Consider the following 18,763-nt stretch of genomic DNA (forward strand, 5'->3'; position numbering starts at 1 on the left):
TTTAATATGTTGTAATCCAGGCCTCTAGAAAACAGGGTGATATGTTCACTGCAAGCAGCAAGAGACATTTTTCACTCCTCTGGGCCCAGAGCATATGCTTGTTAGTAAGGTGACAAAGCAAACTAAAAATGCATAAATTGTGTCTTGTGGTAGGTATGAGCAGAGAGGATGTTTTTTTTCTTTTGAGCTGTTTACAGGAATTCTCATCTTGAAATTGCCAGTAGTAAATTTTAATGATTTGACCAGTAGGGGGAAGCAAGAGACCAAGGAAGAAAAGAAATTCACTCTACACAGATCTTGCAAAGCAGTTTAACAATAATTATTGTTGTTAACCAAACATTTTATGTACTAAATATAGTAAAACTTAAGACACATGTAGCTTTTGACATTGTACAACAAACACATTTCTGTATCGAGCTGAAGAGTAGAGATACAATATTGTCTCAAAGCCTAGAATAGGAACAGTTTGTTATACAATACCAACAGTTGCTTAGTTTAAAAACCAGTTGCCATCCAGGTAACCCAGGGTTTGGATAACTGCAGGTATATTGTACAAAAAGAGAGAGAGAGTGAATGCAGAATTATCTAGTTCTGTCAATCATAGGCACTGACTTTTTTTAATTTTTGCTGGGAGGCACAGCTAAGATGATGGACATGTGGAAAGTTTTATGCACTTTGGATGACAGCCCTCTTCTGGAGTGGGGCCAGGCCCCTCCAGGCCCCCACATGCTTGACACTTCTTGTGTAGATCTTATACTAATGCAAAATACACTCTTTCTTAAACCTGAATCCTAAGGGGTTTAGGGTGAAGGATTTTGATTTGCATGGAATTGTTTCAGCACTTCTCCATTTGGGAGCTTTTCACTCATCATTCAAATAAAGGACCTAACATAAGAGCAGAGATCCTTTTATATGCTCTGCAAACTGACAGTGAAGTGTACGTCTGGATAGACATTAGCAAAGGTCAATGATACTAGCTAGGGCACTGGCCCTTTGGCTCAAATGGGTCTGAACTGGTTTACAGCTGCTGCAGGATCTGCTCTACTGACTCCAATGATGGTTCACTCCACCTTGGACCTTGGCTGCTTGGCTTTGCTGCTCTGTGGATTTCTACTTGCTGTGGTGCAGTTCATTGACTGACCTGGAGCTGTGCTGGGGATCTAGCTGTAGTGGAGCTGTGCTGATTTACATTCCCTTGGCAATATGCTTCGCTGGCTTGCCTTCCCTGTATGCACATGTGCATGGGCTGAGCAATTGCTTTGTGAAACTCTTTGCAGTGTGTTGTTGCTAAGACGATGTGGTAGGCAGCACCAAGAAAAGGACTGAGCATCCATCTGGATGACAACATACCATCCTTGTAATAAGAATTTAGTACTCGGGTGTTGAGTGAGCTGAATGCCTTATTAGTTCAGATCATGAACTAAGCTAATAACTACTAAAGAGAGAGTCTATTCAACAACATAACCTTCTATCTACCTATTTAGGATAAATTTCAAATTTTATTATAATAAACTTTTTAGTAGGTAATTAGCTTTCTCATTAAGTGAATCTTCACTCAGAAAATGTCCTCATTCCTTGAAAACATCACAAGTACTGTTATAAACCAAAACTGGGGAAGTCTCAACTTGTCGAAAAGGCAGAAATATTTGTTTCAGGTTTTTGTGCCCCCACCCCTCTCAACATTCATGGTTTTTAGAATTTAAGTACTTTCAATGAAGGAACTGAATTTTTATGTTAGTCCAAATGTTCCATAGCAAGAGTCTTGATTTTGTTGTCAAGTGAAAATGGAAGATGTTATAGGGGGGGGGGAAAAAACTCAATGAGCAAAACTTTTAATTTTCAGGCAGAAAAAAATTGTTCTGGTTTACTTGAAACTATAACTTCACCTCACCAAAAAACTCATACAACCTCTATTTCACTTCAGCCTGAACCAGTTTATTTCCCCCCTTTTATACAAAAAATAAGAGGAGAACACAAAATATCTTAAGGACAAAGCTCTTCCAGAGGGAGTATAATACAAATTATACTCACCTGTAGCCTTAAGCTTAACCCTAACCCTAAAAAGCAAGAGAGTCACTTTCAATTGTATGCCCCCAGAGGGAGTGCTTCACTTAGCATGGAAGTATATATACTAGCATGAATGCAGTGCAGAAGGAGAATGCATGATACAGTGAGATTTCGCTGCTATGTCTCAAGACTTGGTAAAACCATACTGGGGTCTCTCTCCTTGGCTTTAATGGGAATGTACTTACTCGCACCATGTGTAGTACAGCTCTGCTCAATTCAGTGGCTGCAGATCTTCTGTAACGTACGGTTGCAGGGGGTTGTTTGTAGTAGTTTTTTTCATAGATTTAGTTCATAGTGAGAAACCACAGCACAGCCAGCTTCATCCTGCTGCTAGATAAGTGCTGGGTGGGTGTAGAAGGGAGCAGCCATGGAGGGGGCCAACTTCTTGACACCTGTATCTTTTAAGTCCCAGGTTGCTTTAGTAACCTTATCCTTTATCAAACCCCAGCAGCCTTGGGCTTTCCCCCCACCTCCTCCCCAGGCAGCAGTTTCCTGTCCTCAGAGGCTAGCAGGGGCAATAGCTTGGGTGCATGAACAATGAATGGCACTCATTATCTCGATACCAAAAAAAAAAAGATGAAGCCTGAGAGAAATTATGTTGGTTTAAATTGGTGTTGTGTATGTGAAATACAAAACTTGTCTCCTGCCTTGGATTTCATACATTTTGCTTTGTAATGCTTGGACCTTTTCTGAGCATTCACTACAATGAATAGCTTGTAGATTGAGTTAAAGTGTATCTGTCCACTAAAAGCAGTGGCTATGTGAAGGAGATGTTCCATGAAACTAAAAAGTAAGACATTAAAAATTACTTTTTCAATGGTTCACTCACTCTCGCACCTAAACATGCACTGGCTCACTCTCTCACACACTTGCACTGAGCAGTTAGCTTGTAGAAATCAATAGGTAGTCACTAATGTCAGGCTTATTTCCTGTGTAAAAGGGGAGAACTGGGACTAGGCTCACCAGGAAAACTGAGCTTCCATTGATTAAGGAGGCCACTAGGTACATAACAAGTGATTCCTTGGGACAAGAGAAAAGAAAACAGGACATACTGTGGGTCATAGATTGATAACAAGAGTTCCAAGGTGAGGGAGAGGGGCACCAAACAGAGTCTAAGAAGCTGATGAACACCACCCTGTGAAACTCTGCCTGGAGCCATGCAACAGGGAAAGACAGGAAAACAGCTCCACAGTTGACTTGGGTTCCCAATGGCCAGCACTTCCTTCTTGGTCTGGTAGACAGTAAGTTTGTTCAAAGGCAGGAAGAGATTGACTAGGAGATCCTGAGACTTGGTGCAACCACAGATGGGGAATGCATAAAATAAATGATACTGGGAGAAATGTAACCAGAACCTCAGGAGGAGTCTCCAGAAGAGGTGGTGGAGAGGCCACAATCTAGTACAATTGAGGTAGGCATGGACAAGGATCTCCCTCCAGCGGTCACAAACTCTGCCACAACCAATTCAGACTGGATGTGAGGAAGAACTTCTTTACTGTCTAAGCCCCCAAGGTCTGGAGTAGACTGCTGCTGGAGATGGTTCAAGCACCCACTTTGAACGCCTTCAAGACACATTTGGATGTTTATCTTGCTGGGATCCTATGATCTCTGCTGTCTTCCTGCCCCTGGGGCACGGGGCTGGACTCTGATCCTTTGGGGACCCTTCCAGCCCAAATGTCTATGAAATCTATGAAATACCCACAGAAGGGATCACTCATATCAGGAGCTGAGCAGCATTCAGAAAAAGGCTGGATATCCTCATGAATTGAGACTATACCATGTCAAGAAGGATTGGATACTTAGTAATGTTACCCTGCCAGTTAGGTTGAGGAATTAAATTCTATTGCTGAGTGTTAGGGAGGGAGAAAGTTAGATAAGTGTGTGTATGTTGTTTTTATAAACTAAAATACAACTGCAGTTTAACTTAAGAGATCAGTTGTTGTAAGCGGGTTTGAATGGAGTCAACAGATTTGAACAAAATATCTATCTAGATGGAACAAAACTGAATGTTATGGGCAATGGGAGTTGTATGGTCAAAATCTTATTGACAATTAACTTAAAGTTTTAACTAAGTGAAAATGTATGCAGAGAATGTCTGTATTCATTGAAAACAAAAGATTATTGTGTTTCTCCCACACCCCCCACCTAACACTAAGTGCACCCTCAAATATTTTTCCCAAAATATGGGGGGAAACCTAAAAAAAATAAAAAATAAAAGCATACTTTCAAGTTTCAGGTTCCAGCATGTCATTTTTTTAGTGGTTTTGTTGTCAACATTTTCTGTAAGAAGACCTTTTCCTGGCCAGATTGGTGTGCAGGCCAGATGGGTCCTAAAATATATTCTACACTTAAATCTTTCTAAACTGGAATGTAACTTTTAATGTGTCTGCTGAAGTTGGCATGTTCTCTATGCACAGAACTATCAGACAGTTAAAACTGCAAATAAAAATCAAATCTTGTTTAGCTAAGTTTCAGTTTATTTACAAAGTATCGTATATTTTGAATAACAAGATCAGTGCACTCTAGCAAGAATTAGACATCAGAGAAATGTTGCCATTTGGTACAATTTGGTTAAATACTTTAATTCAGACACTAAAATTAGCTTGACATTAACCCAAAACTCAATTAATCTACAAGTAAGGTATACTGCAAAAGTTTACTTCAACTTTCCATTGGTATTTTAAAGTTTAAAAGGTTGAACTAGTTTACATATAAAAAGAACCATTTTTTCCTTTGTGAAAATGAGGTGTTCTTCCAAGTCACCTATGAACAATAAATGACACTCATTATCCTGATACCAGAGGAAAAAAAAGATAAAGCCTGGGAGAAATTATGTTGGTTTAAATTGGTGTTGTGTATGTAAAATACAAAGCTTGTGACTCCTGCCTTGGATTGGATTTCATACCAACATCTAAAAACCATTCACCATTGTTTTAAATAGTCTGTTGTACTGTGGAAAAAACATTAGGAAAGCTTGCTTGTTTACATCATAAATGCTCTCAAAGCTTTAAAAAAAGAAAAAAGTCGAAAACCTGGTTTTCGGTAGACTTCAATAACTTTATCTATTGCAAAACTTTACTAAAAGTGTGTTTGATTTTTAAAAAATAGCAGTGAAAATATTAGAAAGTACTTCCCTTCCATTTTTAAACCTTCAGGTAGCTTTTGGATGATCCTTTCTTCAGATCGTTATTGGTTTGCTCCTTCCAAGCTATAAGGGGAAAAAATACAAGGCAAAACTCTGATTACTTGTGTGTAATATAGCAGCAGTTCTGTTCTCCCAAGTTTATTTACATTTTAGTTCTGATCGAAAACCTGCTGACCTTGATGGGATTGGCATCCCATACCTTGCCAGTTCTGAGTTCCTACTGAATTGATTCCATAGAAGCCATTCATAAGGCAACGTATAGTTCCACCTAAGACTGATGGAGCACAATCCTTTCTGAGAATATGGTTCTCAGTTTTTTGTAATCATAATAATCCTTATTATGGTAACAGACAGGAATCCCAGTGCAAATAATGTGTTTGCTCCACATTCAGTGTTAACGAAATGAGACGAAATTGCTGCCCCAAACACCTTAAGGCTGGAATTTGCTAAGGGCCAAAGGGAAGGAGGTAGTCGATCTCTACTGCCTTCCAATGGAAGGTTGGGCACCAAATTCCTTTGGGCACTTTCAAGAATAGCATCCAAAACAGACACTGTAAACCAAAGGAATATCTGAGTAATTGAGGCCAAAAGGAAAGGAGAGGGGGGGAGTTCAAAAGAACTAACCAACTCTTTCAAATACCAGCCTAAGTGCCTTATGTAAATTGGGAGAAAGGGTGGAGATGGCATGGGGAGAGGGGGAATAGACCATTGGGTCTTGAGTAATCCTTTTGACTTGTGTGCAGTCTGTGCTTTCATTTCAAAGAATTGAAAAGGGCCTAAGTATCACAGGAGTGCTGCCAGTTCCCGCCTCTTACCTCAGAACATGAGGTATCTGGTGACCATAATCATGTTCAGAGCAATGCTCTTTGTTAGCAACAGCCTCAGCCCCAAAATAGTGATGGACAAAGTGTTTGTCTTCTCCATCTCTTCATCTGCAAAAAGAGTAACGGAGATCATGGGTTTCAGAGGGATAGTTTAATTGAAGAGAGGAAGGGAAGTGAGCAAATTCAGTTTAGAATCAGAGTAGATTATCGTAGGTACTTGATTCTGGGATACGGGATGTTCATGTAGAGGTCACAAAGGATAAGCCTGTGGTTTCCGTGGAGTGGCTTTCATGTTGGGAACACAGAGGAAAAGAAAAGCTGGAAGGGGACTGGCAAAGAGCAGGGGAGGAAATTACCAGGCCTCCTAATATCATATCCATGTGCCCATCCTTTCAGCAGCAATTTGGGCACTATAATTCCATTTGTTTTTTAAACTGACCTTGGTGGCTGGAATCTGAAGTTCTGCAGGCCTCCGTCACACTTACAGTGGATGCTGGGGTAGTTAAATCTGAAGGAAAAACAAATGAAATAAATTCCAAATTTGGACTTTCAATGATAGACTACTAGGGTTTTGTGGACTTGGATGCAGATACTCAGCTTGTGTAGCTGCACAGGACTGTTGACTTGAAGAAAGTGACCCTAGTTTGAGAGCTGACCCTCAGAGATCATCTTCAGGTGATTATCAGACAGAATGCTTATAGGCAACATGGTCATAGGAAGAGAAGACTGATGTTTCGGCTCCTTTGTCCACAAGATAAATTGACAAGATCTATGGCAAAATCTTCAGACGTGCTTTAGGAGACTACTTCCATTTTCAAAAGTTGGGTATGATAGGGCCAAAGATTTTTTTTTCATATAACTTCAGTCAGTTTTAGGCTCCTTTGAAAATCCAGCTTTTAAAGGAAATCAGGCACACAATGGCGTAGAAAAAAGGTTAGGTATGTAATTCTCAAGACTTGGAGTAGGTGTTAAATGCTTATGCTAGCTATGCACTTTCTGTAAATCTGCCCCTTCCGTATCCTTTAAAAACTCTAACCTGCATCCTTAATTTCAAATTGGAAAAACTGATGAGGATAACTTTTAATATAAGTAGTATCACTGAATGTGTCTAGGGTTTTTCAGGGGCTTCCCTGCCTTCCTCTTCAAACCCAGCTACGTGGATTGTGTATCTCAAGTTCATCCCTGTTGCAGAGCTTTTAAAATCGAGAGGGGAAGATCTTCAAACTGAGGCTGGATGTCACTGCAAAAAGTTGGCTTCAGTTTAACCTCAAGTTGGAGTTAAACTGAAGCCAACTATGGGGGAGGGAAGAGCAGATTCCTCCCGGCAAGAATCCCCAAGTAGGAATCTGTTATGGAGGAGGATGCTAGGTTATTGCCATGGCCCTTCAGGTGATGAAAACCTGTGTTGCTCCACTGCCTTCAGTGACACAGTGTTAGTTTTTACCACCTGAGGAACCAGCCTAATGCTGAAGATTATGTAAGGGCTCATTCATCCAACTGTACCTGGCTGTTTCTCTGGTGCAAGGGTTCTGTCAATCTTTTGGTTGTTGTGTTGTACTGAGCAACGCACGTCTTCATTCGGTCTGAGGTTGACAACCTTTATAGAGCTGTATTTTCTTCCGGCTGTGAGAACAGATTCAGCTCTTTCATACAGAACTGGGCTGCCAGGGTTCAGTGATATCTTCGCTTCTTCAGGGTAGAAATCCTTTGCTAGACAAGCAGTTGTACCACTGGAGTCTTGTGACTTCAGAATAAAGACAGAAGGGTGGGAAGGTGTTGGGTTTGCTGGAAGAAATAATTGGTCATGTTAAGCGTGTCTTAGTACAGAAAGTCAATTCTCAAGCACGTAAAGGCTTCAGCACAAAGAGATCACACATACCACGTTTAGGGATACAGTGAGAGGTTGCGAGCACAACTTCCAAAAAGTGATATTTATTAGCTTCAGTGTTTGGGTTCCCAGTGTGAAGTGTCTTAAGAAACATTGAAATTCAAAGCATCCCAAACCTTTTGGTATGTCAAGTTGTGCACTGAAAACTTTCCTGATCATGAATTACTAGTCACTTTTGAAAATGTTGGCCTGACATTCCAAGCTTAAAGGCTTTATCTTTTTTCATTAGTGTATGGTGAGCTGAGTTTCTAAATGTCCATTTTCAAGACCAGTTATCCAATTAATGGAAAACAAACGCCAAGCTGAAGAAAGAAACTTTATGGGAAGATTTGTTGGTAGAGTCTCTCTGTTTTTGTATCACTCCAGCAACTCAAAGCAGCAACAAATCCATCTTAACCAGCTAGTTTGTCCTGTAATGCTGCAGAGACTTAAAATAGCTTGAGTATATCGATGAATCCAGTCCAAAGTTTCCTGTCTCCAAATTTTGCCTAATGTAATCAGTACTGCTGTCCCCAAATACTCAAATATATATATATTTCTAATATGATGGACAGTAACATGTCTAAATTTGGGGGGAGAAGGGGAAAATAAAAGTTTTTAAAAAATTTCCCAAGTATGCTAGAATCAAAAGTTCTATTGATTGTGTGTCTGTTATTGTTTCCTTTGGATTCAGTAATAACACAGACCAGAACAAAATCATAACTGAGTTTGCCTTGGCCAAAACAAAACTAAGACAAGATGGAATAACTCTTTGCAAAAATATTTAAAGGGTTAACTGTTGGAAAATTATGAGAATTGGATAGGATTTTTCTCAGGCTCTACTAAATGTAACTTAGATAAATGATAAAAACTTAAGCTGTTAGACTAGCTATTGGTTTAAAGCAGCTGACAAGGACACTTAGACTGTGTAAAACTATCTCTAGCAAAACAGTAACTGTCAATTGATGTTCAAAATCAAAATGCCTTTGACTTTGTGATATTTTTTTTAAAAGCAAAAAAAAATAGCAGCCAAAGTAGGAGAGGACTTTGCATGATTCATCCACTGTGTTCTACCATGTTTTTCCTTACTGTACACTAATATGAGACAGCATCAAGCTAATAGCAATAATTTTAAAAGAAACACAGTTACAAGCAGAGACAAACCCAAGTCTCTCCTGTTGACTAGAATTTGCAGGCATATTCAGAGTTACAGCGAGCCGGTTATTCAGATACTATAAATCCACAAACTTACATGGACACCATTAAGAATTGATCCAACTTGCAACAGCTGGCACCTGTACCCAGGATACTATGCCAATGCCACACTAGCTAGAGACAAATTCCTAGGTTTCCAATGAGGATAGTTGTCCATCCTTTCTCCTAATTTAAAACAGCTGGAGATAGGTCCTTATCTAGTGGGGCTACATGGATCTACACCACCTGAAAGCCTGGTCCACTTAATTCAACAGAGTAAAAATACTCTATTTGCTAAGGATCTGGGCCCATCATGGCAAAATATGCCTACTAGACCCATAGTTGCTTATGATTCATAAAAAAGGTTTTCATGATAGAACATTGAAGTTTTAGAAAGAAAGTGTAATAGTCTGTGAATGCTCTCTCTAGAGTTTTGGGAAGAGTTTAAAGTCAAGAACTTACTTGCATCTACTGTAACTTTTGTTCCAGAAAAATCAGCATACACAGCAATACAGAGTTATATAAAAACCTCACTTAAGAAAATAAGGATAAAACAATTGCAGCTGTCATTTTATTCCTCACTGAATCTTGAAAGATGGAGTTTCTTCCTCCAGTATTTCAATACAGATCTGCATAGGTTAAATGGAACAATTTGTTATTAGGATGGCAATCATGAAGTCAGTTTTTCACATCTTGTATATGCTGTGCTTTTATGATTATCTGACAATTAGGGGGAAGGTTACAGAAGTAAATACTAAAAAGGTGACATAAATCTTCCACACTACAAGTTTCATTATAAAAACACGTGTTTAACCAGAAAAAAATACTTGTTTTATGATTCCAGGTTTCTGTACAGGCTCCTGGAGTATTTGTGTCATGGTGTTGCTGAGCCCCACAGTGATGCACTTCTTTGCAAAACATTGTTTCTGGGCAGGGTGGAAAGAGGGTAAGAAGGCAGGTGCCTTCTCAGCACTCTGTACATGGCAATTTATTTGGCATATACAATGCAAGGTCAATGTTGTGGAACCAAATAAAATCTGTTCCCAAACATGCATACAAATATTACTTTCCATGTCCTTTTGGGGAGCTATTGGTCATGCCAATGAAATAGAAATTATGAATAATTAGTCTTCTTAACTAGTTCCAAATGGGCTCTTCCACACATGTATTTACCATGCTTCTATGAACTGTACTGCTTATTCGTACTTTCCTTATTTCTGTTACTGTTGTTAGTATTTCCCAAACAAAAGAATGAGGTGAGACTTTCTGAGTCAGTTGAATTATACTTTCCATTTTAATATCCCTGATTAACACAAAAAATAAGTTTTTAGCCCAGTAGGCATATAGGTTTATATTTTTTTTTTCTTCCTGAAGAAGCATATAGTTGCCTAACTGCCATTTTAAAACATTGTTCCAATTGATATTTAGGTACTTAAATAACATGAAAAGTCTTGCCCAAAGGATTAAATGTCATTCTTTTTTCAAAAGTGACCGAAGCACCAAATTCCCAGTAACTTCAATGCCTAACTCCCTAAAGTGGTTTGAAAATCCCACTGGGACAGATCCGCTTTTTGTGTGAACAACAAGTTATTTTTTAAATAGATTATTTAAGTTTTTCATTTTCTTGCTTTTGAATACTTTTACCTTTGACCTTTGCTTGGCTAAATCAGTGCAGCTCTAGAGAGAGAAACCACCCTATGCTAATTTATTCCAGATGAAGATCTGGTCCCTCAAATGAATATTATTTGGATACAAAGACTGAGAAATAAAATTGAACAATCATTCTTACCTGGGGCAGTTCTCCAAAAACAGAACTTTTGGGAACCTCTTATCCTTTTCCAGAAACTCTTGTAAGCAGTTAGTTTCTCCCATGTGTATGTACACTGATACACCTCAGTATATACCAGTTGTGATATCTCCTTTTGGTTCCCTATCGAATAGAGAAATGATGGATAGAGATTCGTCTGAGAGCATGTGGGCAAGTATAACATTCCCTAGGTGGGTTAGACAGCCAATGCTGTGTGAAACACTCAGGGTTGCCTTCTCACATTGATGCGTATGTTCTTGAGGAGATGAAAGAACTGAAAGCAGATTAAATAAATTCAGAGCCTTTTTAGAAATATCTTTAAGCCACACACAGGTTTTTTTCTTTGACTCTAAAGAAGGGCATGTTCTTACCTGGGAAACCAAAATCCTTTGATAAATGTGATACAGACCAATGGCAAATAGCCAGAATCTCTCATCCAAAGAGAATATTTCACAAGGACCAAAGGGAGGAGATTCTGGAATAAGTAGCCATCAGAAGGTACAGGTCTTCTCTGGCCTGCCTGGGCCATTAAAAAGAAAGACGGTCCAGGCATCAGGGCACTAAAATAAGGAGTTGGGGGGGGGAGTAAATAATTTCAATGTGTTTTTTAACAATCTCAATGTGAATGACGTAGCTTTTGAAAATCTAGCCTTATCTGAAAGCAGCAGGTAAGATACTAGTGGGACTTTTCAAAAGCTCCTAGTTGCCTGACACCTGAAAAAGTAAAATGACTTGCTGCTACTACTAATCTAATCTGATGGTTGACATCGGTTTTAATGTCCAGATTCTCTCTTCCTTTTCTGAAATGAGCAAGCCAGTTACCACAAATCAAATGATAAATGAAGGCAACCTAATTCTAGATTCCTTGCTTACTGCATCTTAAGTGATGTATAGTTGCAGAAATAACCTTCTGCTTATCCTGTGCAGAAGAGCCCTGGAGAAAACTGAGTACATTTAGGAGTTACACTCACATTCCATGTCAAGGAAAATTATCTGCCTAAGTCTGTCATGCTCTTCAATTTTTATTTGTCACTTGTATTTTGGCAATCTGACTATGGATTCCTTACTTCCTTGGCATCCAGTGAAATCTTTTGTGGGAACTGAGATCCTCATTTCCCTTTGTAAAGTAGCCCAGAATAAAACCTGGAATAGGGTAGGATCCAAGAAAACCCCACACAGACTTAAGAATATGCTTCCCCTTAAATGTCCATGAGATTTGTGGGCCTAAAACCTAAAGGTTCTTCTGAAATCTAGACACATGAGGCATGTCCACACATGCAGGCATGTGCGCTTCCAGCAGTTCAAATAGGAGTGGCCCAAATTTGAGCTGGGGATTTTTGCCTCATCGCACATGCCTGGATGTGCACTTTGGTGTGGGGCAAGTTGTGCCACTTGGGGCAAAATAAACCTGACTAGCTCCTCCTGGATCTGCAGCCAGGGGAGCTAGAGACTGGTGCCAGCACCTGTGCTGGCCCCAGTAGTACAAAAAGCTGCCCTGGCAAGCAGCTCAGGGCTACTTGCTCTCAGCAGCTTCTGGGCCCCGACCTATTGGTATCTGGGGACACTACCCCCTATGCCAGCTGGACTGCTGAAGCAGCCCTGAGTTCCCTGCACCCTCTACCCACTGCAGCAGTCTAGAAGTGGGGGCTCCTGCCTGGCTGTGACCTGCTACTACCTGTGACAGCATGTGGCCCAAAAGCTGTGCACTTGCCAGACCTGGATGGGGACTGCATGGCTGCAGCACAGGCATCTGCACCTTTGTGTGGCGTTACTGCTATGTGTGACACCGCCCAGCCATCTGGGCAGCTATTGCCTGGAAGATGTTCTCAGTGTGGTGGCCTGCTTTGAACTATCAGAGCATCTCCTCCTGTCCCCAAATGGCCAGGAGGTCAGCCACCGCATTTGCCCTTCAGCTGGGTCCTGGGTGCTAGTCCGTTGCTCATGCCAGCCCTGAGCAAACTCCTCTGCCCATCGTGGTGTTCCCTATTTAAAAACTGCAAATACTCTGATTTAAAAAATCCAAAATTCACTCTTTAAATATCCCTAAATCCATAATTAAAATGAGAGAGAGATCAGTTAGATGTTTTATTGATATATTTACCATTTTTAAAGCAATTTGAAAACCTACCACTGTCTCTATCATCATAATAAAATAAATTCTAAATATCTGTTTTGATATTTGCTTTTGGTTTCCTTATCATAGAACAATTACAGCTCCCCCTGACCCCTTCACTAACTAGGATGTGGGGACAGCTGCCCCTGCAGCCACAGCTCCTGCCAGCAGCTCTCATCCTATCTGGCAGCTGGGCATGATGGATGCATGATGGGGGGGATGGGGGGTTTGCAGGAGCGGGGTGGGAAAGGGTGTGGGGAAATGATTGTGGGGGGGCTGCTCAGGAGTGGTAGGTCTCCTGCCCCCAACAGGGCACAGCCCCTCCACACACAGCACATGGACTGCCCACCCCAGTCTCCCCCTGCAGGACCCACAGCTCACCCCCAAAGGAGCAGTGACATGGGATGCTCACATCTCACTGCTGCTAGCCTCATTGTGGCACGGTGCAGCTCCAATCACCTCGAAGCCCATGCCGCCTGTCACAGATGCAGCCTGGCTCAGCATGGTGCTGCACACAGCTGTGCACCTTTCTGCAGCCCCAGGCCACTTGGGCTGGCACCACTTATGGGGACTACATGTTGTGCCGGCCCAGGTCCTTCATCCATGAGCCCTGCGTGCTATTTGGCCAGGCTGGGCCAGTTCCATAGAGGCAGGACCCGGCAAGGTATGATGTGTGGTCCCCACAAGCAGCACCAGCCCCCAGGTGACAGTCCAAGCAGCCTGGGGCTATAGGAATGCACACGACAGGTGGCACAGGCAGTGCCAGCTCTGAGGTGATCAGGGCTGTGCCATGCTGCGGAGGGGCTGCACCAAGGGTGGGGAGCTGTGGGCCCCATGGGGACCCATACCCCCTTACCAGCCCCCCACACACACAAGTACAGCCTCCCCCCCGCCTCCCAGTCCTTACTTACCCCTGACAGCACCTGCATCCCGGTCAGCCAGATCCTTGCCGTGCTTCTGCTTGCCCCAGCATGCCAAGGGTGCATTCCCCGCATACTGGGGCAACAGAAGAACGTAGAGATGCTTTGGCCAGAAACCAGACCATCTCTCCAGAGCACCAGCTTCCGAGTTCCCTCAGGGCATGGTCTGGGACTGTGTCCTGCCCCACTTTTTTCCTCTGTGTGTGTTTTGGTTTTTTGGTTTGTTTGTTTGTTTTTTATATACCTGGATATCCAGGTATCAAATTTTGAGCCTACACTGCAAATATGCAGCATGGGGAACATTTTTTTTGTTTGCAGTACATCTTTGCAGTGTCTCAAACTGGTTTGGGAAGCTGCACACTCATGTTACAACTCAAAGGGTGCATCCAGATATCTTAAATTTAAAACTATCTTCTGTTTTAATTTAAGAATGGAGGACACTCTTCTGTTAATGCATACTGTTTTCTAACCCAATTACCCCCCACTTCTATTATGCATTGTAGCTTATGAAAAAAAATACATCTAAATAAGCCAACCTCATCACTTTTCTCCAGTGGCTATATGTGTCCTGATAGACACAATGCAGGTTTTTGTCCTGGTTCATGCACAAGCCTCCACACTGTGCCATCCATAAGCAGTAATACTCAGCAGCATCCTCAGGTCTCAGGTTTGACATCTGCAAATGAAGCAGTTGCCTGGGATTGTCCCGGGAGATAGTGAATCGCCCTCTCACAGCATCAGAATAGTGCACTGTATCTCCAGCTAACTTGCTAATATAGGCCACCGTCTGTAGTCCCCTTCCAGGAATGTGCCTGACCCAGCAGAGCCAAAAGTTATTGAAGTCAATGCCAGTGGTTCTGCAGGATATCCTCAAGGAGTCCCCCAGCATTTTAACTGTTCCACCAGATGCCACAAATTCTATCTTAGACTGGACCCCTACAAGGGAACAGAGAGACATTAAGACTTGCAGTAATAACCTTGTGAAACTTCAATGTATCTCCTAATCAACCTACCTGTGAGAGCCAAGAGAAAGTATGCAATACTGAAGCAATCTATCATCTTTATGGTTCTGGCAAGAGCTCTCAGAGGTGTTGTACTGTCACCAGACAAATTCAGGGAGCTCCAGGTTGTGTCTCTGAGAGCTATGCGTTAATGAGAACTGCTAGCTTTCAGCAGGAAGCATAGTTAGGCGATGTGCACGTTCCCCTGTTTAATAAGAATGTGCATCCACTGTGGGGAAGCTACGTGTCACGGAGCTCAGTTTTTGTACTGCTTGACACTGGTGCAGACTATGCTAATGGAAAAACACCCTCTCTTCTCCCCTCCCCCAACTCAATGCATCTCCCTTATAATTCTAACCACTTCCCCTTCATTTTGCCCATTGTCTCAAAACAATTTGTCTTTTTTATTTGGCACATGAGTTCTTCAGGACAGACACTCACTTACAATGTCTGTGTACAGGGCTCTGGTTGTTATGTGGCTGTACAGCACCCGGCACCATATGGCCTTCACCTCTGTTGGGGCCTGCAGGTGCCACCTAAATACAAACAATAAATTCTTGGTTCCTTGGTCTTTTTCCATGGGGTGACACAATATTGTGGAAATTAAATCCCTGTGTCATTTTACAGAGGAAAACCAAGTGGAGGGTTGGTTTTTGAGGAAGCCTTTTGCAAAGTTAGTTGCCCTCTTTCCAAGCAAAGACAAGGAGTTTGTGAATGTCAGGCTTGGGGATTTACATTCACAGGAAAGTAGATCACACCTAGTTTAGCCCCTTGCTCAAAGCAGGAGCATCTCTGACTAAACTATCCTGGCTCTTGAAAATGTTCATGGATGGAGATTCCACAGCTTTTATAGGCAGCCTGTTCCAGTGTTTGAACACCCCCCACCCCCACCCATCAGAAAGTTCCTCCTAATCTGCAAACTAAAGTTCCTCCTAATCTGCAAACTAATCTGCAAACTAAACTAATCTGCATCTTGAGGCCATTGCTCTTGGTCCTGTCCCCTAGAGCCACACAAGAATACTCAGCAGCCCTTTATTTTTGGATTACACCATTCATTCCTGATGCAGTGACCCCCATTTATCCTTTTATTATATATATATATATGTAGGTGGCCTCCATAAAATGGTTTCTTTCTCTTTAGACCACCTAACAGATGGCTGCTGCCATAATTGCCACAATTTGAGGTTTTTGGTCTGGGCTGTCATTGACGCCTACACACTGAGAGAGCCCTGTGCAGTAATACTCAGTGGCATCCTCAGCTCAGGTCTGTCATCTGTAAGTAGACCACTTCCCTGGAATTGTCCCTGGTGACAATGAATAGTTATTTCATAGTCAAAGTAGTATACCGTATCTCCAGCTAACTCGCTAATACAGACTACCCACTGCAACGTCTTTCCAGGATCATGTCTGATCCAATGACTCCAGAAGTTCACCAAATCAATTTCTGTGGTTTTACAGGAAATCCTGTAGGAATCCCCCTGCATTTTCACCTTTCCACCAGATCCCACTATTTTATTCCTTGTCTGGACACCTGCATGGGGACAAAGATGTTAACGCTTGTGGTGATGACCTTGCAAGCCTCCAGTGCCTTCAGAAGTTGAATTACCTCTGAAAGCTAAAATGAAGCAACTGATATGGAGCAGATGTGACATCTTTGTGACTCCACAAAGAGCTCCCAACAGTGTTGTAGGTACCAGACGATCAGGTTTAGGGAGCTGCCAGCTGTCTTGCTGAGAGCTGCAGGCACTCAAGACTGCTGTTTTTGAGCAGGAAATGTGGTTATGTGATCTGCTTATTCCTCTGTATTATAAGAGTGAAATGAGCACAGGCCCTGAGTGAGCTGAGTTTTTCATGTGGTCCAGTTGTACTGCTCGGTGTTTGGGCAAAGTATGCAAACAGCAGAAAAATCAACAGGTGCATGCCCCTTCCCTTCTCCCCACTGTTTTACACTGTTGGTGGTTTCTCCTTTCCTTTTATCTGATATGTTATAAGTGCGAAAAAAAACTCATTCCTTTTGTTGAATAACTTTTATTACATAAGCAATAAACATTTGAAACAAAATGTTGCTATTGTATTGAAAAATAGGAAAGGAATATGTGTGAAAGCAAATGCAAGTGGAAAAAAGTTTTTTAAAAAATCACATAGTCTGTATTGTCACATAGATTATTTACTTTGAAATACTAATCTAGCAGTCTACTTCAATCTAAGAAAAATCTTGTGACGTTTCTGTTGGGGGGTGTTGATTAGGCTAAAAGGAATACAAAAGTGTACAAAAGTTTTAAATTTCCTAATAGTAGTTAAAGGCAATACAAAATTTTCCATTAGAAAATGTTTTCCATTTCTTAACTTAGCAGTTATCACGACTCTACAATTCTTTATGTAGTTATCAACGGTCGCCTGTTAAATATCTGTTAGAAGAACACAATACATGATTTTCACTATTAAAGCAGTAAATGTAATTAATGTAAATGCATAAAGGATGATGGAAACTTGGCTTTGTTTCGCGAGTCATTCCTCATTTATTCTTGGAAGCCTAAAAAAGAAACAACAATATTGTCATTTCATTAAGTTTATTAGACTGAAAATCTCTCCTTCCCACGTGGCAATGTGAAAGGAAATTAAGTTCAGGAAATTAAGACCACTTTGGAAAGTTGAACTGAATTAACTTTTAGAGCCTCTGCATACAGATGGGCTGAAAAATAAGAAAATGTGTCTGCCCAAAACAGACAAAAGATGGATTGTCCTCACCAGCTAGTTTTAAAGCACATAAAACATAAGATCCTACTACTATGTTGCTACTTGGTAGCAGCGGCCACACAGCAGTCTATTTATGATAATTTGCACAGCTTCTATTGCCAAGACATCGGAGCATTTCATGATCGCATGTGTGTCTTAGCACATTCTCCAATTCAAGGGGGTTGGTTATTAGCCCCTTTTCTATAGTTGGAGAATCAAAGCAGAGAGAAAGGAAACAATTTAAAAATTCTTTCACCAATCACTCAAGGGGAAGGAGAATTTTATAGAGATGGGAAATAAGCACAGGTCTGCTAGGACACAACCTAGTAACTTTACCGTTAAAGCTCTTGTTGATCTATCTGACTCAGCAGGAAGAGAAGGATAAAGTCTTTTCTTGATAAAGTATTAGAGGACATTGTCATGTTACTTGGGCCCTTTATTTTTTAAGCAAAAAGTATCACTCACCTCACAAAATAACCTTGCTATCATGATCACATTGAAGAAGATGCTCTTTGCAAGCACTATTTTCAAACCCAGCAGGACAGGGGAGTACACCTTCATGTTTTTCTCTTTATTCATAACGATAGAACATAAAATGCATTTTAAAAAACAAACAAACAAACAAAAAAACACACTTTTTTGGTCCTAAACTGGTGTTCAGAAAATACAGAATAAATTAACAGCCTCATTCTTGGTGATTTTTACCTTTTGAAGCCAGTAAAAATCCCAACCTCCCAATAGGTCACCTTCTAACCATGAAGACTTGAAGCAACATATTTAATATGTTCACCAACCTGGGATATTGGATTCTAAAATATTGCAGATCTTAGGTATGATGGTAACAGGAGGAAGAGATGTGAAATCTGAAAGAAACAAATGAACCAAGCCCAAAGGGAATGATTTATACCAAAACCCATTGAAATAGTCGGAAAGGGTTGAAATACAACCTGCTTGCAAGTCAGCTGCCTGAATTAATCTGAATGTTGTTAACTTGCATTTTACCTTTAAAGGAGGCATACCTGACTGTTTCTCAGCAATTTGGGTTTCATTAATAAATTCGTGGTTATGTTGAATGGAGCAGAATACGTTTTC

The 18,763-nt window shown here is 41.1% G+C and overlaps 1 protein-coding gene and 1 gene segment (V, D, J or C); both read right to left on the minus strand.

The window, feature by feature from the left end:
• The window catches only part of LOC149862559 (T cell receptor alpha chain MC.7.G5-like), a 259,667-nt gene that overhangs the window by 75,382 nt on the left and 165,522 nt on the right, over positions 1–18,763 (minus strand). The window lies entirely within an intron of this gene.
• Positions 4,635–13,485, minus strand: LOC149862560 (T cell receptor delta constant-like). The segment is given in 6 exon segments: positions 4,635–5,272; positions 6,025–6,141; positions 6,473–6,541; positions 7,537–7,818; positions 10,288–10,397; positions 13,427–13,485. Coding segments are annotated over 5 exon segments (636 nt in total).

The sequence above is a fragment of the Crocodylus siamensis genome, chromosome 6, assembly GCF_052110815.1.
Source record: "Crocodylus siamensis isolate JL-2025a chromosome 6, ASM5211081v1, whole genome shotgun sequence".
NCBI classification, from domain to species: Eukaryota; Metazoa; Chordata; order Crocodylia; family Crocodylidae; genus Crocodylus; species Crocodylus siamensis.